Source organism: Scophthalmus maximus, chromosome 5 (assembly GCF_022379125.1).
Source record: "Scophthalmus maximus strain ysfricsl-2021 chromosome 5, ASM2237912v1, whole genome shotgun sequence".
Taxonomy (NCBI): Eukaryota; Metazoa; Chordata; class Actinopteri; order Pleuronectiformes; family Scophthalmidae; genus Scophthalmus; species Scophthalmus maximus.
Genome location: NC_061519.1, coordinates 22,502,656 through 22,527,219, shown reverse-complemented (window position 1 = coordinate 22,527,219; position 24,564 = coordinate 22,502,656). Strand labels below are relative to the sequence as shown.

Here is a 24,564-nt window from a genome sequence, read left to right as displayed (position 1 = left end):
CCTGCCATCCTCTCGGAGGTAGGTGGGGATATTACACGGCTCCCTTTTTTTAATGTTCTCTGTAAATCCTGTGGGGAAATTACCCAAGCCCGGTCACCACCGTTTGTGACGGATGGAAAACCTTTCCAAAGGGATTATGATGCCCTAGACTTGCTCTCGTTCTCATTTCTTTTAAAGCCCCGTTATCAGTTATCTGTCAGCCGAGCCCTGGATCGCCTTGACAGAGATGCACATGTCTCAGCTTGGCCCTCATCAGAGAGCGGATGAAATTCCCCGTTATGACCTCTCTGTCACTGCCATTCACAGCTGTCAGGCGACACAATGACACGATGGCGACATTTGAAATGCACCTTAATAGTGCCCTGTTGGGTCTTGTTACCACCATCACCTCTGCCCAAGAAGAGGGTTTATAGTCTATTAGTGGTGTGCCACGTTCACAATTGCCCCTCGAAATAGGATTAACTTTTAAAGTGCACATCTGGGATGACACCGTTTGCGGAGAAATTGATGAACTGCGCCATTAAAGTGGATATTGTTGCCTTTTCTTTTAGAAAGATGTAATGTACCGTTGGGAGAAGGTGGTTCCAACCTGTGAATTCAGGCTGTTGTCATCGTGTCAAGGGTGTTGGTCTGCTGGCCTGTAAGGATTTCGGCAGCAAACACAAAATAGTACAGTTGCTCTCCATAGACCAGACAGAAACAAAACAAAAAATCTAGTGCAGGAAGTTGCCTTGAATTTGAGTTTCGCTAACGTATTACTACATACAGTGAAGTTACATTTTTTGTGCTTTTGCTTGAATATCATTCATTTTTGTTTTGGTTTGATTTAAGTTTGTCACCAAGGAACACGTAACATACTCACAAAAACATACACAAGCCTTGACCCTGGAGTTCAAAGCTAATCAATGCCTGAGTGAAAAAACAAAAACAAATTCTTTTTAGATAAATAGAATCCTCCATTTGCTGTCCTTGTAAGCACTCACTTATTGTGTAATGTGATATTCATACCTGTTGCCTGGGTGAGAGGTAAGACTCCCCGCAATATTAGAAAAAGTCCCCTCCCCCGTTGTCCATGAGAGTGGAGCTGTGTTACACACAATATATTCATTGTTCACAGCTTCACCACGGGTACAGTACACTGCCGTACGTCTTTGACATTCATTTAAATGGTAATCACTGTTTCAGTTGCATCAATCACTATCATCACCTCCCGGCTCCAGCTCCATATTTTAGGCACATACAGTATATGAAAGAGGTTTTGATGTTCTCGTCTCGTCTTAACAAGGAAGTGAATGAAAACATTCGGGGGGAGGGGGAATAGGCAAATTATTCTTTTAAATTTAGATTTTAAGTTTTGTCCATTTTTTCCTTTTGAAAAGTAAAAGAAATCTGTTCCAACTGAAAGTCTGCATCTGGAATCCTTTGGACTTCATAAATATTTGAAGCTACCATCAAGGGGTAATTTTGCTGTGGCATGTTTAGTTTTCATAATTCGTTATAGAGAGATACAACCAGCATAGGTCTATGAACATACTGTTGCTGATAGGAATATATTTTTAGGAACTGGAGGTACATTTTTCCTAGATGTCACTGTGTAATTGAAACATAATGACTATGTAAAAAAAAAAAACATCCAGGAAAAAAAGAATTGTCATCTAGAAATGAAGTCTTTTAACAGACCAAACCTTAAAAAAATTGGGTAAAAGGGAAACAGTGGAGAGGGTAATCTTTGGAGACAGGGTTGTAATTTTGCTAAGTGAGTCATCAAAGATAGCCATTTAATCCCCACATCTGTCCCAGAAAGGAACAGAGAACTCTTTTGATCAGAAAATGAGGCCAACACTGGGCCTTAAGAGAAAAACCCAAATCCATTTTGGGGATTGAGAGTCAATTCGGGGAATGAAAAGATCACAAACCGTCTCCTGTCAAATGCAAAGTCTGTGGTTATCTAATTAAGTCAAATATATACACAAAAGGGACCGTTGCTGCACAGTGACCATGTCTCCAGGAGGGATTTTTAGAAATTCAAATTCTATTCATATTGTAGCCATCAAAAGATTTTTTTTATTTTTTTTGCCAGCCAGTTCCTCGAGGAGGCGTTCTTGACAGTAGGGAAACTCAGGGACACTCAGTAGAAGTCCAAATTGTGTTCAATATTTAACCATCAAAATATATGGCCTGGTAAACACAAAGACACAATTGGCTGTTTATGATTTTTGTGGTGTTTTGTTCACATGTTTGATGCCATTCACTGGTACGCAACCATCACTCTCGCGCGCACACAGAAATATCACAGCTTCGATCGCTGCTCTCCATTATTGAATAGAAGGAGAGAAAAACTGCAGGTGGTTGGCGTTTAATATTTAAGAGGTTTCACTGGATACCTGCGCTGCATACTGAGGAAGGATTTCTCAGCAGACCTGGCCTGTGGACCTTGTGGCCTCCACGCCGCCCTGCATCCCACAACACTCCCTGCCCGCCCGCCCAGCCACCCAGCTCATCCCTCAGCCCATCCCTCTCGTCACCACAAAGCCTGGTCTGCACCCAGACACTTTGCATTCATGCGTTATTCATTTTCCATAACATGAACATCACGAGTGAGTCGCTGTCTGTCAGCCACTCTCCGGATTCTGGGATTAATGTAAACCCCGACAAACAAAGAGGATCCAGTCGCGGATGATAATGGACAGCTGCTATTTGCATTGCAATATGAATTCATTAGATCCGTCCACAGCCGAGGGACAGCTGCCTATTTCAGCACTGATGTGACGTTTTGTTTCTGTGGAAAACCGTGCTTCCTGCAGACGAGGGGAGGAGATAGAGGTGTCCTTGTTCATCTGGGGAAATGTTTATCATGATTCCTACGCATTCGCCCGTCTTTTCTGACAAATCAACTCCAACTCTTTTCCACCAACATTTGTGGGGGGGGGACATGCCAGCACACTCCCTTAGGACTCCCAATCCTGAAGCTTCTCGATTCTTGTCCTCTCCGGCGCTCTCAGCAGGGGAGGATGCAGTGTTTTGTGTTGGAAATGAAAGAGGTGTCATGAGACGTCACTTAATGCTTTGGGGCTGTGTTTGATTGCTTTGCTCTGGTATGAGGGGCTGCTCTCGTGTCTGTTTGGTGCCTATCACTTGCCGCCGGTTCGCCTCATCATAAATAATGCAGCCTCCGCCCCTGCCCACCCAACAAACACCTAAATGAAGGGAGGCTGCATTGCAGATTCTCCGAACAGGAGAGGTTACTTCAAGGAGCACGGCGAACCTGAATGACAAAACAACAGGAAACGTTTGATGAGGACGCCTCCGTTGTTGAGCGCTGTGTGTTCTTGTTGGAATGGTGTTTGTGTGTGTGTCGTCAGCACGCTTGTGGGCACATGTATTTGCTTGTGTGGGTGGAATAGATAAAAAGTACCATACATACCAGGGGTAGTATAGAGCGAGAACAGAGAAGTCGATGGGTGAATACGTGAGCCTGTAAAATACAGTAGCTCTATCTCCCAAAATATCATTTTTTGGGAAGGAGATAAGATTGGTAGGAAAAAATCTGGGATGACAGTTATCTTCCACATTAAAGTCAGCTCAAGCAATGCTCTCAAAAAAAAAAGAAGGTGGCTGAGACGTTCCAACAATCGAAAACTTCCCCTCTGCTTTTAATCACCAGAGTTTCTGATGAAATATCTCAGCTGGAGGAATGTGAATGCATCTTAATCCTGGGAGTGATGATAAACCAACTGCTGCCTCAGTGCAACATACCGATGGATGGCTGAAAGATGTTGTAATATATGTTGATAATCTATTGATAAATATAAGCATGTTTCCCAATTTCTAATAGTCTGCAGTTGAACGCGTTAGTAAGTCCTTATTGAAGGGTGATGAGTGTAGCCATCCAATAAACCGGTTTTAAATGCTAATAGAGTCATTAATCGAGGGTCACAGGTTTCTCACTTTCTAACAAGTCATTTGCTGAAGTTAGGCAGTCATCTGCAATTTCGATGGCGAATGCAGCTTTTATAAGAAGTTCATACAAAAGTCTGCAGTCCAAAAGCGTCAGCTAAGTAAATGTTAATAAAATGTTACTGAATGTGATTTGGAATAAATGCAGCCCGTCTCTGTGAATATACAATAACTGGTCTATAATTTTAAGTATGGACCCCCAAAAAAGAAAAGAAAATGATTAACACCATTAAAAGTGCCTTTATAGAAAATGGTACAGATAGATGTAGTATAGAGACGGGTAGGAGTGGGAATTAAAACATTTTCACGTCTAGAAACATTTTGATTTTATCGACGTCTCTCTGCACTGATCAGCTGAAAGTTGAAGAACACCAGTCAAGTAGACCTAGTGTGCATTATCAGATGAATCCTGTGCATCAGATATGTAATTCATGTCCTCAAATCAGGGAGGATTCCTAGGAGCCTTTGAAGACGTCAACTCAAACTCAGATAAGGTTGCCAGATAATTGCCCTGACAGCTAAGGTTGTCTGGACGCAGAAGCTGTGATTCATTTGTAAATAATGTCTTGCCATGTTCGGAGGCAAAAAGTTGGTGCAGGATATAAATATCTGAAACAGCCGTGAGCCAATTTTCTGACTGTTGTAATTTCAAAGTGAGAGGAGAGCTGTTGGACTAGAATTGTTTGGACTCGAGTGGTGATAAGAGAATTGGAGGCAGAGGAAGATTTAAGAGGTTCATGTAAAACAACGTAGAGTCAATTCAATGATTCTTCAAGGAGTCCCAACCTAAGTGGCTGAGGAGAATGAAAATGGACGCGGCAGGAAACTGAGTCGAGTTGTTTTTCGAACTGGAGGCAAAAGCAAACGGGGATTTACGAGGCAAACAGGTAAATCATCAAATCCTGGATACGTGGCCGCAGGGCTACCACAATGTTTGACTGTACAATCTGGTGAAGTCTGGATTAATGGGCCCGGGGGGCTTAAATACTGCAGCGGGTTGAGGAGTTGACGAGCCGATGTTCCACAAGTTGAGCCTCGCCCAGCAGCACAAACGCACACACAAAGGCTGACAACTGAGAGGGGATGGACAGGAAACAGAAGGGGAGCAGGGAAAAACACAAGAGGACGCGAGGAAGAGGGGGGTAGTATGACCCTATACTGACAGTTTAGGGGAGAAGGTGAAAGCAGGAAATGTGTTATTCCTTGAGCTGACTGGGGTTTTTGAAGATGGGATCTCTTTCCTCCTGGTAGCTCTGCAGCATTAGCAACCGAGTTCAGTTTGTGAGCAGCAAGAGTCCCTGTGGGTTTTTCTTACCCTCCCAAAAAGTCAACCTCACTGAAAAGTAGATTAGACACGGGTGAGTGAATGCTTAAGCGACCGTTTGCGCTCACGAATCACAAATAGCGTTTTTTTTTTTATTGTACAGCGAATGCCAACCTACTGAGTCAATACCCTCTATGGGCACCTCTCCAGCAGTGTCCACCATCGGAAAATATGTCGCCCTCAATCAAAAGTAGATTAGCTAGAGGTCAATGAGCACCTTGTTGGCTGCCAATGGTCCATGTTGGAAATAATGAACCGCTCAGAACATGACAGACACAAATAGCATGATATATGAGGGTAACACGCTCAACGCCGACTGTGTGGGCTTAATTGATAGTCGGGTGATTAATAAGGCAGCGCAGAAGAAAACTCCCATTAATTAATAGTTTCATGTTTGCGGGACAACGGGCACGCGACGCTGCCTGTGAAACGGAGAGATGCATTTAGTAACGAACGAAGAATAATGAGAAGGCTGCTTGAAATTTAAATTAATGACGACGGCAACGTTCGTCTGTGCTCACGCGCGCCCAGCGCTGGTTGGTTACACTCTGTCGGCCGTCTCCTGAGGAGCTTCACAAGATGTATTCAGCTATACTGTTGTCTGCAATGCAATTTATAGATAATTGATTCTGGGATATATTCCATCAAAGTCGGCCTTCTGGGAAGTAGGCTAGTGGTCACACAACTGCTGAAAATCTGTGAGATGTGAATTTTGAGCCAATAAACTGTATCTTGGCTGGATTCGTCCAATTGATTTTCTTGTTTTCTTTATTCCCCCTGACAAAAAGATGTGATTTAATAAACCTTACAATATGCTCCACCAACTGACACCGCTGTTTCCCAGAAAGCAGGCTTTAAACCTCGCCAAATGTCATCCTGGCAAAGATCAGGCCACAGAGCGATTGGAGCGTTGCTCGTACACGCTGGCACACAATGATCAGCTCGTACCATTTGTACAAACCCACCGCTCTGTTGGCTGCAGACTGTTTATCGGGTTGTCAATCCACCAGAAATGGCGGAAATCATCTCTCCTCTGCACCACATGCAACGTCTAAACCTTGTCAAGACACAGCAAAATAGCCTCAGGGAATATGTGGACTTTTTGGCATGCCGCGCCAAATAAATGTCAGGAAGCTCGCGTGGCGTTGAAGGCACGCGAATCAAAACCAGCAATTGGAGCTATTGGACTCAATGCATTGCTGTTAAATTTAAAGACAGTGAAAGGTAAAAGACCGTGCAAAGGCTGCCCCGCTCTATTAGCTCATAGATTATCATTGTTCACCTCCAAAGCCAGCAGTGTTACTTTCAAGTCTTACTTTCAAGCTTTCATTTCACCGTTATGAATACAATTTTCATTCAAGGTCATCCTGCCACGAACATTTGAATAAGCCTGTGGCAAGTATGAGCTATCCACGGCACATACAGCCCCAATTATGTACTTAGTCGGTTCATCTCACCTGTGTATTAAAATAAAGGGGGCAGGAAATCATCTGAACGTGTCAATTGGCCTATCGTTTACATTTAAATAGTTCCCAGTCATCGCCTGAACGGCGCTTACATTTTATCCTTGCTCCTAAAAGAACGCTCTCATCTCCTCTCAAATACTAAGGAGGGCTGTTGATGAACTGATTTGTTGTTACGGGTAAGAATGACTCGTGCCATCCATCATGTTGTGAAATGTAGCACAGCTCCCAGAGAGGTTGGCGGGTTGCCCACCGCACTCAAGGCAAGAGATGTCGGGGGCTCCAGCTGCTTGTATGCCCTGGTTTCGGTGCAGCCGAGGTGCCACCCGCTTGCTCGCGTACCTGGCAAAGGAAGGATAGGTGCCTCCCACACAATGAGACGTTTGATTCCAGGAGTGCAAAGATGACAGTCTTATCTGTCGAAATGTTCTCTCGATCTATGCATCCGTCAACCTAAAAAGTAATTCCACTTGAGGTGCACAACTAAAATCATTCAAACCCAATAAGTCTTTTAAAAATCCTTCTGTAGTAAATAATAAACTCAATATTCCATATTAGCATGTCTTCAAATTACCACTGTTGTTAATGAATTGTTTTCATGGGGGCTGGTGTGTATCCACTGGAAATGTTGTGAGCTCTGTGACCCGTGTCTGGTGGCCCCTTAAGTGCATTAATACCATGACCTTCCAGTCATTGTTTGATCAATTTTTTTGTTCATACAATATTTTTTTGCAATTTTGCTCAAAGTGTTACATTGTGTGCCCAAATTTTGTGAATTGTGTGGCGAAGAGGTTCTGCACAGGCCTCGAACGAAGGTCTAGTGGCGCAGCACATTCTGAAACAACCGTCCGCGAAAAGATTTAGAGAGATAGTGGTAATGACAGAGGAATAAAAAGTACAAAAAGGTTATTATTTTTTCGACAGGAAACAATTGGGTTTCAATGGGTAACGTCTACTTTTGGAGAGACAGTTGCCCCCGCAGCGGCTCAGTGTTAGCCTGTCAATCAAACGAAACTGCCATTTCACCTCTCTTCAGTTGTTCAGCAAAAAGGGTATGTTCATGTTCCTGGGCTACGCTGTTTGCAATGGAGAGTGTAACTTGACCCTTTCAGGCAGCAGCTCGAGACATGGTGGCACAAGTCTTTCATACTTTTGCCGACAAATTACAGTCCACAACACACTTTTTAGTAGGGCGCGGAGGAGGTGGTGGCAGCAACGTTAATTAAGGAAAAGCTTGTCGCTTTGTTTTGCCCAAAGAATCAGTAGCCAGGGAAGTATCTGTCCCGCTGGCATCATGTGTTGTACCAGAAGCGGAAGCAGCTGCTGGATATCGTCGAGCCAACAAATGTGCCGATTTCAGTATTGTCATTTCGGTTGGGGTTGGTGAGGTTGAAGCTTAGTTGTGATTGGTCAGTGGGCCCAGTCCTGGTACAGTACATACACAGTGCATGCTGTCATGCACACCCCGATTGACAGGCACAAAGAGAGGGACGGTAAAAAATCCCACTGGGACTTTCCCCTGTATACGCCCAATGGCCAGTTCAGCAAGTTTCTTGTGTTCCATTTCACCGCAGACGTAAACAAGGATGTTTACGCATTTAAATGTCCTAGATGAGCATTGCTTTCCCCAGCACAGCTCACCCACGGACACACCGCAGTGCATGGACTCGTTCCAGAGTGTGTTTCCTGACTCTCCCATCTCCTTCCTTGCCCTGATCACTTCCACCTCTGAGCTGCACTGCGGTGGCTTTGGCATGCTCTCCGGAAAAGTGTGACATATCCCTTGTACACACACAGACGTTTATATGTGGGGGGAAAACCCACCTCAATATACTGTATGTCTCACTGGGTGAAAGGATACGCTGTCGTATGCCGCCACACAGATTGTCACTTTAAAGATGATTTTTCAGTCCAATTATCGGCAGGCCTCTTTTGGTGACACAATCAGCTCACCCCCATCTCAACAATGGGCTGAGTGATGTTTGTTGTGCCGTGTGGATTCCGCTTTAATTAAAGCCAGGAGCAATCTGGAGATCTTTATGTAAATCAACAATAAAAACAACTTTTAGGGTAACTTTGACAGCTAATTGGGAAGTTATCTAATATTTATATCCCCACTAATTGCATGCCATAATTACAACCTTGGCCTTAAGAAAGACTTTGGAATAAATTGAATTAATTTGCCAAGTAGTGCCTGCATGCTGATTCACTCCGCTCCACCTCTGGAGAAAGACCTGATCAAATGCACTAATAATACATTTAAACCAGACAGAAAAGTGTCATGTGGAAGGAAAAAAAGTGTGAGAAACCACAATCCACACAAGGTTTGATGGCATCGCTGTCTGAAAGTGGCTCGACGGATGGATTCTCCCCCCCCCCCCCCCCCCCCCCCCGTCTTATCTCTGCACGTCTGCATGTTTCTTTATCCTCTCTCTACATCTGTCCCTCCTGCTTTTTCCTCTTTCTCTTGACTGCCTTCACACGTAGAGGGCTGCTGATCCCGTCTACCTCTGTGGTCTTCCAACGTGCAGGTGGGGTCACGGATGATTAAAGCAGTGGCGGGTGGACTCCACTTCGAAACTATCAATAGACCCCTGGGAGCGAAATCAAACGGCAAGCCCTCCATCTCTGTCAACCTGGGCTCTCGGAGGCACCGAGGGAGAGGACATGCAGAGGGTGAGAGGGCAGGCCCCGCCTCTGTATCCTCGTTGTACGCTGAAGTGTTCTGCTGAGAATTCGAGGAACAGCTATACGGAGGGATTCCTGACACTCTGATGTGATTTCAAGCGGGCTTTGTGGATTCATTCTGCCGACCCCGCAGCCTTTGACCGGAGGGGGCTCGGCGGAGAGTCGGGAGACGAGTCTCCTGCAGCATGTTTTACTCCCACAAGCCTGAACTACTGTAGTTTGGCAAACCTCAGTAGTCAATGAACTATGCTCTAATATCTGCGGTGCACTGCTGTTTATGCAATCAAGAGAAACAGGAGGAGCGGTCGGTGGAACTTTTTTGGCTCAGACTGAAATAACTCAACAACCACGAGAAAGATTGAAATAACATTTCATGAATACACATGTGGTCCTCCATCTTAAAAAAAAAATTATATATATATATATATATTTCTGGTTTTAAGTGAAGTGCATCCACAACTTCTCCATGGATTCACATTGATTTGGTGCAACCTTTGCATGGAATGTAATAACCTCTGAACTTTCAGTCCTGCGAATTTATGACCACATACCTGCAAAAGCAAAAACACTCCCTTCAGCTGTATCTTGTGTTGGAGCTCGGAACGTTATACCTGCTCAACACCACATTATTTTTAGCTTTGTCATTGTGCCACGGTAGCAGGCTGATGTTAGCATGTCGCTCAGACATCTGCAGTGCTTTCTACGTCACAGAACGTGAGTAGACTCTTTTTCTCCGACTCACCTTATCACTGAAAAGGAGATCAAATTGATGCAAAGGTGACTTTGCAATTGTTTCTAATTGTCTTTTGTCGAGTTTGAACCGTTCTGTTGTAGTATTACTGTTTCATAAATCCCTGTATTGGAAAAGTATCTATCTATCTATCTATTAGAATCTAAATGAGCGAGCGCAGTCATGGATGTGACTGTCAGGGTGGTATGGTATTTCCAGGAGGAATGATTTAATGGAAATGTCAAGAGCAGCAGTCGCTCCGAGCAAAGGCTGAACCCTCTGATACAATGTGAGCCACTTACCTCCGTGGGGATGAGAGACTTGTTGTCATTCAGCTCCGTTCCCGACCAAAATCTGCCTTTATCGGAACAGAAATGGCATTGTCACTTTTTCTGCCTTTATCGGAACAGAAATGGCATTGTCACTTTTTCTAATGGGATGACGGGTCTTTCGTTGCATATTAATTTGCCCAGAAATCAATACCGGCTGAGCTGCTATTTGGGGGAATTTGAAACATTAAGCTGCCCAGTTTGCTTTCTGCAAAGCGAGTGATGAAGAGAGACGACTGGAAAAGAGACTTTTTATTGTGCTGATATATTTTTCCTGCAAGTAAGGGATAGAATGAGGGGAAACACAGAAGGTCAAAATGACCCTTTCAGAAAAAGATGGTTCATTCCAAATGGGTTTACTTGTTAAATTGTGACATTCAATTGGAGAACAAACGGTGGGTTTAAGGAGGGACGGAAAGAGGCACATGGAAGGGACCCAGTTTTTTACTGCAACAAATTGCATACATCACCATCAACTGTTAGGAAGTGCGTTCAGAAGAGGTCATTCTAACGTTTAACATGTTTTTCTTACTTCACTGAAAACCCACTGGAGCATCACAGTGATGAAAGTTGCCCACGGGGGTGCAGCAGCTGAAAAACGAGTAGATTTCACAAGAGAGGCGTAAAAGGCTGTTTTAGTGTGAGGAGGAAAGCCCGAGCTGCTTTGCAGAGCAGTGTGCGCCTTTTGCAATTGCCCCTGAAACGATTCGCAAACAAGCAACAAGAGCGAGAAGAAAGAGAAGAAAGCACACGCCCATGGAGATCTGAACGAAGACGGAGGGGCTCGAGTTCCTAACTGTGCAACTCGGTTCTTGTTGAGCATTGTGCTGCGTCGACATGGGATGCACGGTGCGCGCCCGGTCGGCGCGGTGACCTTCAGCCGGGCGCGCCCCTGCGCGCTCCCATCGCGCCATCCGCACCACTTGTCACCACAGCGCAATTAAAACGCGTGTTGAAAGCGACCTGTCAGCGCGCCGGTGCGCCGCGCTGCTCGGCACCCTGCAGTGGAGAGACGGGGGACATCTGCGACCGCTCGCCCAGGGAGCCCGGCACAACGCACCGGGTGGATCCGCGAGTTGTCCCTGCCAGTTTCTGCCTTTAAGTTGTTGGGTTTTTTTCCGCCGAATATTTCACTCCCCCCTTCTTTTAATTTCCCCTTCACCCCCCACCCCCTCCCCCCGCAAGCGCAGCTCCTATCTCCAACATACTTAGACGAAAGGTAGGATCTTTTTGTTGTTGTTGTTGTTGTTGTTGTTGTTGTTGTTTGTTTGTTTGTTTGTTTTCCCAAAGCATTGACTCCTGAAGCGGTGCACTGGTAATAATCTGTGTCTGCAGGACCCCATATATACATATATATATATATATATATATATTCAGGAAGCCCCCAGTGCAAATAAATCACTTCGTTTATTCTCGAGATGAGCTGCATTCTATGCACAATATCAGCCTCAGTGGGGGAGAAGAAGAAAAAGCATTTGCTCCAATCGCACACTGGCTCCTCTTAGAATAAATCGGTCTCAAACTAAATGTGTCGGCACAGTAACTGGAACTCTACAGCCGTGTAAAGAAAAAAGAAAAAAAAGAAAAAGAAAAGACCGATGCTGAGATTTACCAGCCAGTCAGTTTGTATCTTTAGGACCCGGCGGAGCGCTCATATGCAACTGGACACTGGCTCCGTTTAAGTGGGAGATCTCTTATCTTCTCTCTCCTCCGTCCACAACTCGGCGGAGCTGAGTATCCAAAACGTCCCCACGAGTTGCTCCGCCGGGTGCGTTTATAATACGCGCCGATGGACCTCAGTGAGTCTGAGACCCCCTTGACGGCCACTCGAAGTACATTTGCCGCGTGCGCCATTCCGGTGAATGCTGCGCCAAAGCTTGGCGCTGCGTAAAGTCAAGGACAGCGCGCGCGTGTGTGGACGGACACACACACACACACACACACACGCACACACACACCAGACGGACGGACACACGGCGGGACGTTTGCGTGAGCCTGAATTTGAAATGCTGCTTTAGAGGGAAAAAAAGGCCAAAAGTTTCGAGGAAAAGTTGTGGAGTGTGGAGCGAACCTCGCGCTCTCCGTGCGAATGCGCGCGTTCTGCGCACAGGCTCCCCTCGCTTTGGCTGATACATCTGCTGGGAAATCAGCAAAGGGAATCGGAGAGAGAGAAGAGTCGGTCGGAGGTGGACAGCTCGTTCTGCAGCCAGGTTCGGTAGATAACTTGTTGAATGAGCAGTTCGTCCCGGGAGCACATCCAAACGTGAGTATTGTGTTTTCAGCCGTCGGATTGTGGATTTTGCTTTTTGCACATCGCCACTCTCGCATGATGCTGATGATGACAGTTGTAACTCGACAACAGGGTCATTAGAGTGAGCTTGTTTCACGGACGGATCGTTAACAGTCATCAGGTCTGAAGTGGGTTTGATTAATAAGGAATGAGCGGCTGATGCATGAAACAGAATGAATCACTGCCGTTTACATTCATAACGTTTGGCCGTTTCCCCTCTTTAAGGAGTTTTACAATACTGAGGAGACTCTTATGTCTGGTGCGATGCGAGAGTTTCTAAATCTGTATTTGCGTCGTGTACCCTTTGTCTAAAGCATGTCGTTATTTTAAAATGTGTCCCCATGTAAGCACTGGTCGCTTAATACATGAGAGAATGTCACTTTGACCTGTTGCGCAGCAGATCAGAACAAGTCAGATCTGGGTGTGCCTCGCCTCTGCGCAAAATGTGACCCAGAACAGACAAAGAGCTCCTAAAGATCCAAACTGACGCAAATGTTTGATTTCTTTGCATCTTAAACAATTTTAAAATGTAGAATTGTTGGACTTTTTCCCTATTGGTCTCTGTCCGGGGATTTTCTAAATTGCACGAATGTTACACGTCACTGGATATTAAATATGTTTTTTGCTCGGAGCTCTGCATTTTCTGCATGTTTGTCGTTCAGGAGAAGAACTTTGAATAATGCATGCGGCGGCAGATTTATGTGGCAGGCGGTGTAGGCTGGCGGAACTCCACACTGAGGGACCCTCACACTGTGGCCACATCGACCACATCCTCTCAGGGAGAAGAAGAAGAAGAAGCTCTTTGCTGGAAAGCAGGAAAGCACAGCCTGCCTTTTGTTGTAAATAAGACAGGCGAGGTAATGCGACGTCAGTTTCAGGGGTTACAGGTGCAGCCCTGGGACATTATTCGTATGTTTTATGTGCTTACAGATCACGAGCAGGCGGGTTTGTAGTCAGAAAGAGACGAGGGGAGTAAAGGAGGAATAGCGAAAAGGCTTGTGGGAGGTTGAATGAGGGACCCAGAGAGAGAGAGAGTGAAGGAGAGAAAGACAATCAGAAGACAAATGTGTGCCAGGACAGACATGCTTCTGTTTGCCAGTTGATCCCACTGTGACTCATGTGGAAGGGTTGGTCCTTGGCTCAGGGAACGTTGGAAACATTAAACCGTTTATTGTTGCGCTCATCAGCCACGGCCACAAAAGCATCAGTCTGCTGAAACTGGCTGTGGATCGGGAGGTTTTTTTTGGGGGGGGGGGGGGGGTTTTGGCTGGAAGTCAGCAAAATCAATAAAACACAACGAGGGCGGCGTATTGTACGCGTGCAAATCCAAAATCCCGGCCAGGTGCTCAACACAGAAAGACGAGACGAGGACAAAGCAACTGTTGCAGGACACATCACAATGGGAGCATCACTCTCTGTCTATTTGTCTGTTTGTGTTTTATTAATCCGAAAAACACTAATGCAATGTACATTACAATCAGTGTGGAGCAAAATGGCAGATTTGACACCCTGTGTTTCGGCACCACGGACAGCCGCCCTCCACATTGGCCCCTGCATGGGAAGCCAAGAGGCGGTTTGCAAACTCGCAGACACGACTGCAAAAGCCACACTTCAGCCGGATTGTGCTCTGAAATGGATGGAAAACATCCTCCGTGGTTTTTGCAGAGGCTGGCTGGGAGTTTGTAACCAATATAAGCCACGGGGCACGGCCGCCTGCTGACTTTTAAAACACTCTGCCATGCATGAGCTGCCTAGGGGATGGAATGCAAGCGGACACAAGGGGGTGTTTCAGAGGCTTCGAAAAACAAGTGAAGGAAAAGAGACGGACGGGGGGGGGGGAGTGAGGAAGAGATATGAAGAGAGAGAGAGAGAGAGAGAGAGAGAGGTGGTCACCCTAAGCTCTAAACTCTCTCTCTCTCTCTCTCTCCCTCCCTCCGCATATGGAGAGCTGCTCAAATATTGATGACTTTTAATATAGAATCTGACCTCATATTTTTTTTCCTCGGCGAAATTATGACATACCGGAGTTTCATCTTGCATTTTGAGTGTGCGGCTGAGACGCGGGAGCAAGGGGGGAAAAAACCGGGCAGGAGGGTTTGCGATATTCGCCGTTTATTGCACTTTTTTTTTTTTAGCTCTGTGAAAAGAATCTGATGTTATGAGATATGAACTGGCAGCCGGGGAAGAGCTCAAAGGAAGATAGTGAATCACAGTTATTCTAATACAACTAAACACGGTAGACCCCTTCCAGTGATGCATTTGAATAAAAGCAAAATCATTGGCTTTATTAATGGTGTAAGAACACTTATTGTTTGTGGGAATATTCTCTTCAGCATACCCGATTTTGAAAAAAATATACATATTTTCCTGTGCCCTAATGCTGAATGACATCTGTCCTCGCAGGTTTTTCGCTGAGCATCCCGACACCCTGTCCCTTCATTTCATTCATCCGGGTGTCCGTGAATTAAAACCAATATTCCTGTGGTTAGCTCCATTAGCTGTGGCTTATTGGCTTCGAGCGTGCCCGGTTAAATGAAAATGAGAGAGGCGACCTCCACCACCCTGCTGCTGGTGTCTTTGTAATGAAAGTAAACCTCCGTATTATGAATTCGGGCTCTATCCAGGTGTGTGTGTGTGTGCGTGTGTGTGAGTGCGTGCGTGTGTGTGAGTGAGTGCGTGTGTGTGTGTGCATGTGAGATGAGAGCAGTCCCTCTCACGACGCATTTCTGATCTGGAGACTGACATTCATAATATATAGTCATCGCTCAGCACTCCAGCCGTCTTATCAAATTTGTAATTGCCCTCTTCTTAGAAATCTTGTCAACTCACATGAGCACATTTAAGGAGCCAAAATTTTCCCATTTTTACTCCCTCCCCCCCCCCCCCCCCCTCTTCCCCACCAGTCCCTTCCCATTTCCCACTAGAGGTTTGCCGAATGAAGCCCGCCATCCATACCTCCCGACACAGCTCACTTTGAAGGGTCTGCCGGGTCTGAATAGCAGCGCAGATAATTTCTCTGGCTCAGACGAACGTCTTTCATTACGGTTGTAATGTATTCAGGCCTGGGGTGATTTTTTTTTTCTCTTCTAAAAGGGGCATTAAGGTTGGGAGAAGGGAAGCAGTAATTGCCTTGGATGTGGTCAGAACCCATTCACTTTTCAGTTCTGAGACAAGAAAGTGAAATTTAAACACTAAATTCCAATGCTCCGGCATGTCGGCAGGGAGCACAGGAACCCGCCTGCGTGCGTGCACACACCTGGAGACACGGCAACACTCAAGAGAAGCTTGTTTTCCCAATTTTGATCTCAATCTTCCCATCATTTTCTGTCATATGATAAACATAAATCCCTTCATTAATTGAATTGATTTTACTTGATAGCTTCGTGAAATAAAACTGTAATCTTTTGACAAAAATCCAAACATAGCTCCCCCCCCCCCACATACTTCAAACCCCAGGTTACCTGAACATTTTTTATTTCCACAGCGACAGTCAGTCACTGTGGGGGGGGGGGGGGGGGCTGCTCTCTGGAAGAGCTACTGCTCGGGGACTCTGGGCAGAGAAGCTGAATAAGTAACACTTTTACCTCAACAAGTTCACCCAAAGTGCCCCAGAGTAAGGCACGTGGCCATAGGATGAATTGAATTGACATAGGATGAATTGAATGTTTCAAACTTGTGAGGGTCTATAAACCAGGAACTGTACATAGTTTCTTTTTAAATTATGCCCTAAATAGACAAAAGGTTGAGCAGCTGCTTCTGGGAGCATGAACTTCTTTTCATTAGTGCGGAGCCAAAGGCCGTCGGAGCACATCGACAGTAACCTCTCTCCAGTTTACGGTGTCATTACTGCATGTGAGGCAGCTGCATATAGCTGCTCCCGTTTTATCCCCCCCCCCCCCCACCTCCGACTACTACATGCAATATTTACGTGAGACATTGAGATGGTGCGGGTCTCCACTGACTGCTGCCAGGCACCATTACCTGACGAGTTAGGCCATTTGACTGATGGGTTGTGATGGCTCGGAGAAATGTACAATCCCTCAAATAGACCATTTCTGTCGCCCAATTTTACTTTAATATTTCCCAAATGCCTCCGAAGGCATTGGGACTAACGCGCGGGAGCTCCCGCGTTTGACTATAAAGGAGCAAGAGTCGGGGGGGGGGGGGGGGGGGGGAAGCAATAACTATAAATGCAGTGTCTTGACACATGGAAATGAGCCTTTTTGTATGAAAATCAAATGGTGATTAGGGCTTCGCAGAAGAAGCTTGATTTGAATTGTATACAGTGATTTCGGCAAGGTTATTATTGAGGGATACATATGACCTTGCGTTGTGTTTGTGTGAACGTTATTCATGTGCACGTGGCGGAGCAAGACCCACTATTTATCCACCCCAGTGGCCTTAAACCATGTTGATATTTTAATACAGCGTTTTGAATGTTGTCTGTTTCTGTGATCCGTTTTATTCACCAAACCATTTTTTCTCTCTTCCGTTCCTTAGGATGCGGCTTGCGGAAAAAAGAGGAGCAGAGAAGGAGATCGAGCTAAGACACCTGACAGCCACTGACTTATGAGGAGTGTCACTCCTCTCCTCTCATCTCTTTTGGCCGTTAGTTGACCCTCTCATCAGCGCTCAGCACTTGCGAAGAAGCTCACTTGTTGACACACCTCATCAGCCGGGGCAGAAGAAGTGGCAGCAATCAAAGACAGAATAACCGAGTGGGGGCTAATCGCTGCCCGAAGCCGCTGACTCAAACGCAGCAACATGCTGCCACAGTTCCCAAATCCTCCGCTGCGCCGCTCAAATTTAATTTAGACGAATTCTCGGTGAGACTGTTGTCTCTGCGACGGAGCGGCAGCTGCAAAGAGACACAAGAAAGGGAGAAGAATTCTACAGAAACCCTACAGAACGAGATCAGCGATGCTTTGGCCAGTTTTCTTCACCCTGCAAGCTGTCTGCACCAGCGTGGCACACACCATGCAACATTACCCGGCGGCCTGGGGCCACTATGACGTGTGCAAGTCCCAGATCTATACAGAGGAGGGCCTGGCATGGGACTACATGGCCTGTCAGCCGGAAGCCACCGACATGACAAAGTACCTGCGAGTGGCCCTCGACCCCCCAAATGTCACGTGTGGAGATCCACCAGAAACGTACTGCGCTTTGGTGAGTCGTAACCTCGCCTGTCCCCTGATGGAGACAAACGAGGCTGTGGGCGGGATCTCACAGCGCACTGGGTCAGGGATAGAGAGCAGTACGTACGAGGCAACGTGCTGCCGCAGCCGCAGAGATTAATGTACACGCGGACACGGCGTGTATTAGGCCACGAGGGCTACAGACAGATGCACCCCAGCACACACACACACACTCAGTCAAAAGATACATACACCCAACAGGGCATAGAGTGTGTGTGTGTGTGTGTGTGTGTGTGTGTGTGTGTGTGTGTGTGTGTGTGTGTGTGTGTGTGTGTGTGTGTGTGTGTGTGTGTGTGTGTGTGTGTGTGTGTGTGTGTGTGTGTGTGTGTGTGTGTGTGTGTGTGTGTGTGTGTGTGTGTGTGTGTGTGTTCCATATGTTCCACAGTACTGGAAGATTTGAAAGATTTTTGCGTTCGCTAACAAAAATTCGCACATATTTGTTGAAATAAAACGCAATTTTTTTTCCTCCCAAAATATTTTTGCTCTTCAAAGGGCTCCGTAGAAAAGCAGCCACAGTCAATTTGTATCTTCTTTTTTTTTCCTATTTAAAATATGACAATATTGATGAAATTGTGCGATGTTACATTTTTGCCACCGAACCCAATGGTAGAAATCAGACTTGGAAACTTGAAGAAAAAAAACCCTGCGTGCCGACACACACACACACACATACACACACACACACACACACACACACACGAACACACGAACACACACACACGCACGCGCACACAGAGTCAGAGGCAGTATTACAGTTAACTCTGACGAGGTAATTGTACTGGCACAGTTATTATGCACTGCGTGCTCACTGCAGTGTTCAGCATCGTGTTCCATTGGCCCTTATCAACCGTTGTCATCAATTCAACCCCGGGTAGCATTTGTGTAGAATCACACTCAAAGAAAGCGGCAAGGACCCGCATACTCTGGAGTGCCGTATTAGCAGTCGTGTGCGTGCCCGCTGAGAAATCCTAGCAGTAAAGTAAATATTTACCGATTCAATTGGGCGTCTTTAAAAGGGGAGGATCTTTATTCTCGCGGCTCCAGGTGGCATTGAGACATTTAATGGATGAAGAATGAAGAAAGAGCCGGTCTCCAGTCGCGTGTGACATTCTGCTGAGCCTCACATCCAAACAAAAACCTTTATCAGCCAGTGCGATTATCCTGAATACACAACATTGCCATAAATCAAGGAACATGACGAGCCACGGGGAGAGATACTTCAGTTCTCTACGGCATAGTTGTTGGTAGTTGACACATGTTTCCCTTTTGATTCATGTGGAGGTATGATTTCATCAGCACTGTATCATCATGCATGTGTCACTCTGTGTGGTTGTGACTACAGCTGCCTTGGCACGAGGAGATAATCACCTCACTTGGCTGCAATACAACAAGTGATCAATAATAACTTACTAATCACATCACGGTCAATTTACAAACAAAAATCGAGTTGTGATCAATGACAAGATCAGTTGATAATTGCTCCTTTTTGCCTCACGTGTCAAATGAAGCAGTCGCACTCGCCACGCCTCCACGCGTGCACAATGAAGCTCTCACCTGCCTTGATGATGAGGTTCACACTTCAGATGTCCCTACATCTGATTGCAGGTATCAGGTCTACCGAGTCTGATTCGAGGTCATGATCGGGCGGATGATCAAGAGCGCGCGGGCTCCTCGTGCGCTCACTTAAACAGCGGCCGTGCGTTTGATCCGTTTACATTCCCGTCCTGCACACAGGCAGACGGACACCGGTGACCTTATCCGCCGCTGCTTCCTGAGAGCTCGCTGGAGATGAGAGGAGCATGCAAATGAGCTCGAGCCAATCACCGCGTTGCCCGCAGTTGTGAGCCCGGTCTAATCAGTTTCCCCGGGAGTTGGTTTGCCTCATATGTTTGTTGGTCAAAGAGTCCTACATGCCCCCCCCCCCCCCCCTCTCTCTTTCCTTTGCCGTGTGCGCATGATTCCCATCTCTGTCGCCCAAGGATATTTTTTTGTCCAAACTAAGCCCTGCCAAATATAGTTATGACCGTCTGTGCTCATGAAAGGGGCATTAATCATTCAAGAGCGGATATTTTACGTCTTAAGGTTTGAGGTTGTTTCATCTTCAGAGGAACTGGCGAGGATATTTTGGTTTTGGTTCAAACTTTAGGTCTCTTTTTTTTCCTTTTCTCTCCGGTGTTAAGGACAAGTGATAAAGGAGGTCCACGGTAAGCAGTGTCGAGGACAGGTGTTCCGGCTCAGGGAAGTTGGTCCCTCTATTTTTAGCTGCACACCTTCAGGGGTTCTCCAAAAGTGTTGGGATTAAGGCTGTTCACATGCACCGTCACTCACTGTCATTCGACAACATGTTTAGGGTTGTAACAGGCACGTTGCATGTTAGAACAGGTTTCATTATGTATAACTGCATACTTCTAATCGAAGGAGTAGTGACAAGGTTGCATTACTTCCTCGTTATTACTTTTCCAAAAATTGTATAAATGGTCCTAGTCACGTGTCTTGTTTTAATGAATAGCAAATAAAGACATTTTCATCATTTAGCATTTACGCAAATTGGCTAAAGAGACTCATTAAAATTGTTGTGGGCGAGACAGTTAAAACACTTATGCACAACACGCGTCCTAATGAACAAAGAGCTGCTAATGCAGAACGACGCCCCAACAAAAGACATCTGCATCGAAAACCCCTCGTAATCATTTCTGAGTGTTTTTTAATTACAGCACTCCTCTCACTCTCCAAAGTCCAAATCGGGTTGGCTTCGGCTAATTTAATGGCAATTCACAAAAGTGGAAAGCCATTTCATCATCTTCATTGAGAAAAGAGGTTTAATTTTCACGCACTTTCAGAGTTAAACCAAATCATTTGTGGTTGCCAAGAAATGGGCATGGACATGTTTTGTTCCACAAAAGTAAATAAGTGTTTGGCAGAAGGCTGCCACAGTGTTTTTAAAACTTTTTTTTTGGAATATGCCGAATCTGAATATGCTGCATAAACGAATTCCGTTTTGTTAAAAAGCAGACCACCCAATCAAGTGTTTGAATTACCACCCTCCTGATGAGGAGGTGTCTCACCCAGTGGTTTCAAGAAGACGAGGGCTCTCCTTCTAGGCTGCTCGGCGACTGCGGGGTTATTGACAGTCAATGCAGCGGACTTATCTTCGCTGGCAGTGACGGCAGCCATTGTGAACGTTCAATCTGCGTCGTGTCATGCCCACGAGAACTAATGTGCTAGACCGTAGAAAGACAGCTAGATTATAGACTATTGAGAAAGGGAAGTAACCTTTGCCGCGTCGGCTGTGAGGTCATGAGCAGAAATAGCAACGCTGCAGAATGGCTGCAGAGTGTCAACTCTGTCGCCTGCGAAAATGTGTTGGAAAGCTCCGAACTTTCTTGGCTTGTTAAATGGAAACGTAATTGCTGCCTGGCTTAAGTTCACTGTCAAACCTTTTTTCTTTTTCTTTTTTTACAGACCTGGAAGGTTCTGTAAGTGTAACTGGACACCGGGGGTTTTGTCCTCTTTCCCAAATGTCGCTAGATTCAACCTGACTTGGTCACGGTCAGGGAAAGCCGGTGGTTTAGCATGAATACCGAAAACATAAATGCATTTGATTCATTATTATTTAATTGATCTGCGAGTCGAGTGGTAACATGCTTTTAATATTAAACTAAGATCAAAATCTATACATAGGCTAAAGCTGCATTAATCATCCGTCCATTATTTATACCGCTTCATCCATTAAGGGTCGCTGGGGGGCCGGAGACAATCTCCACAAGACCCCCCCTGGACAGGTCGCCGGCTTATCACAGGGCCAACATACAGAGACAAACACTCACATTCACACTCACCTGTGGTCAATTTTGAATCTCCAATCCACCGAAGCCCAATCTGCATGTCTTTGGACCGTGGGGGTCCACACATAATTTGGGATTTGTTAGCAGGAACATACTTTTCTGCTGTTTTTCCACTTTGTTGTCCATAAATTTTACAGCCAGAAATTGGACACTCATTGAATGTTTACTAAACAGTATATAGTGCGCTAGCTAGGTCAAGGACCGTCCGATTTTGGGGCCCGCGGGCCACGTCTGGCCCGACATGGCATTTGACAAGCTCGTGCTTATTCTCCTCTCATTTTGAAAGTGCTGTAAAATCCTAACCGTGAGCTGTTTCAACTTCATTTTCTAAAGCATCCTTGAGTTGCATGCACTTTCTGTCGGAAAAGGAGTGTGTTTCCTTTTAAATATGTTTATGCTCCCAAAAGGAATCATATGGTTCTCCTCTGCAAATTAATACAATTACTGTAAGGCAGATTAAAGAGTAGTGTTTTTGTTATTTTGACATTTTATTTTAGATTTATCTTTAGAAAAATCTAATACATTTTTAGTATTTATTTTTGGCCCTCCATAGGAAAGAATTTGGGCACCTCTGATCAAGGTGATAGGAATTGATCCAAAAGCCTATATCTCTTCCAAACCAGTCAGGGTATCAGTGTCATTTTTTTAGTTGCTGAAACAACCAGGCGGTTCAGAGGTCAATCAGAAACTGCCATTGCCCCGGGTTGATCCCTGCCCCCTTCCTTCTTGGGGGAGAAAGTCACTCATCCATGTATTTGTTTGGAGACGGGGAACAGTTGGAGCGTTTAGCTCGCCGTCACCCGAGTGCCCTTGACTCTGTTCTGAACTGGGCCTGCCCGGCACATCATCACCGCACCGCTGCGTGCTAAGACACCGAGATGACATGCAACATGTCCCCTGACTCCAGGAGAGGGGGAGTCATCAGTTATTCTCTCACTCGCCTGCCACCCCCTTTTTGCTTTCTAATTTTCTCCGTGCCTTGTTTTTCTGTCAGCTGATGATGCCTAATACCGATGGCTCGCTTGAACGTGTGGAGGTGGGATGCTTCATATGAGGTGAGCACTTGACTGAGAGGGACGCGTACGTCTGCGTTATTCCCTGGGATCTTTGACAGGTTAATTCTTAGAGAGTTGTAAATACAAAGACATGAATTATGCATAGAGATATAAAGGGAAAGTGATGGGCTTTGTGGTTGGACTAGACAGAGTCTTTCTGGACAGCTTAACATTTGAATGCATGTTTGCTGTCGGAAATGGAGCGCATAACTATTTGCATAAGAGCTTCATTTTTTTTTTTTGAATCTTTTGAAAATCCAGTTTGGGATTTTTTTTTTCCCACGTAGGTATATGCAGGATTACTGCTTTCTCAGCAAAAATGATAATAATTGCAGTTTTCCTTTTGTGGCCCATAATCTCGAATTACAAGGATGTCAGACTGTGTTGTACTAATGCAAATGTGATTTGAAATCCACACGCGTTCTCTCACATGTGTAGGTTCCCTATTATCTGTGTTTAATGCAGAATGCTTTATAAACAGTATTCATTCGGTTCAAACTACGTCCACAGACGCGATGGAACCAAACTGCTCGTTACGGCAAACAGTCAAACCTCGATGTTCTTTGATATCGCGTTCGCCCAGCGCGTTTGACGCGATGGAGTGAAAATGTACACACTTTTCGAAGCACAGCGGGGGTCAACGCAGATTTAAATTCAATCACCGTCGTGAGTAGACTTGGCAGAACTATCAGAAGACATGGAGTAGTCATTAGTACATGTTCAAGCACTGTTACAGCCCACAACATTTTTATTTCATGTCCTGCGGAAATCCTTAAGCTTTTCAGTCATACCACCAAGTGTGTCGGACTGAGCTAATGCAAAAATCACACATCTGCAGTTTCCCACTTATTTTTTATGAAATGAAATATCAGGATTTTAGTCATGCTGGCTTTTTCCACCAATTTGGTCCAGGCTGAGCAATCTCAACATCTTCTGATTCACTATCAAACAAATCTTGAATTCTGCGCCGCCGCTATAGCCACAACAATGTGGCTATAGATGCTTCTGCCTTGTTTATTTGTCCATTTTGTCTCTGACAATAGAGTTGAAACTACCTCTGTGCAATTTGCACTCAAGGAAGGAACAAGTGAATCAGTGTGCCCCAATACCTTTGTTTTTTTGTTTCTTCCTCGGGACGTTTCCTGTCCTGGAGCAGTGAAATACCTAATTCAGCTGCATACTGCTGGAAGATGTGCGAAGAACCCCTTTTGCAATATCTCTGCCACTACTTCCACAATCCTACTGGCACCAGCGTGAAGTTTGCTGTTTAGGGATTAATATCTCATCAGTTTTGAGATCTAGTGCCATGGAATGCAAAGCAGATATTCATTCTTCTTAGAGGATAGTTTCTAATGACCTCCAACTTTCCCTATAGTGCCACAAGCTGGTTCAATTAATAATTTTAATCACCCGAGCTGAAATTGAATTATGCCCAATATTTTTTTTAATGAAGAGATACACGCAAAACTAATGACATCCCTATCAGCCTCAGCTGTATTTAAGAAAAAAAGTTGGGACCCTCTTCATGTGATTTAATTAAATTAACAAAAATTTACTCCAAGTTTACATTTGCAAATGGGCAAAGTGAAAGGGAACAAACTGCAGCTCTGCTTCTCAGCTCTTTTCAAATCCAGCACCAACGAACTTTACACAAGATATTAAATCGTATTTGTTCCCTTTTGGGTTTT

General features: G+C 45.3%; 1 protein-coding gene across 4 annotated transcripts in view; it reads left to right on the top strand.

Annotated features, from left to right (window-relative positions):
* The window catches only part of LOC118311462 (netrin-G1-like), a 76,534-nt gene that overhangs the window by 11,379 nt on the left and 40,591 nt on the right, over positions 1–24,564 (top strand). Inside the window, exons 1-2 of one of the 4 annotated variants that reach the window (XM_035635361.2) lie at positions 11,259–11,710; positions 17,282–17,947. In XM_035635361.2, coding sequence (XP_035491254.1) covers positions 17,702–17,947 — 246 coding nt within the window. In that variant the 5' untranslated portion in view covers positions 11,259–11,710; positions 17,282–17,701. Of the gene's footprint in view, positions 1–11,258; positions 11,711–12,099; positions 12,755–17,281; positions 17,948–24,564 lie in introns of those variants that run through there. The other 3 variants (XM_035635363.2, XM_035635360.2, XM_035635362.2) reach the window with 3 other exon arrangements.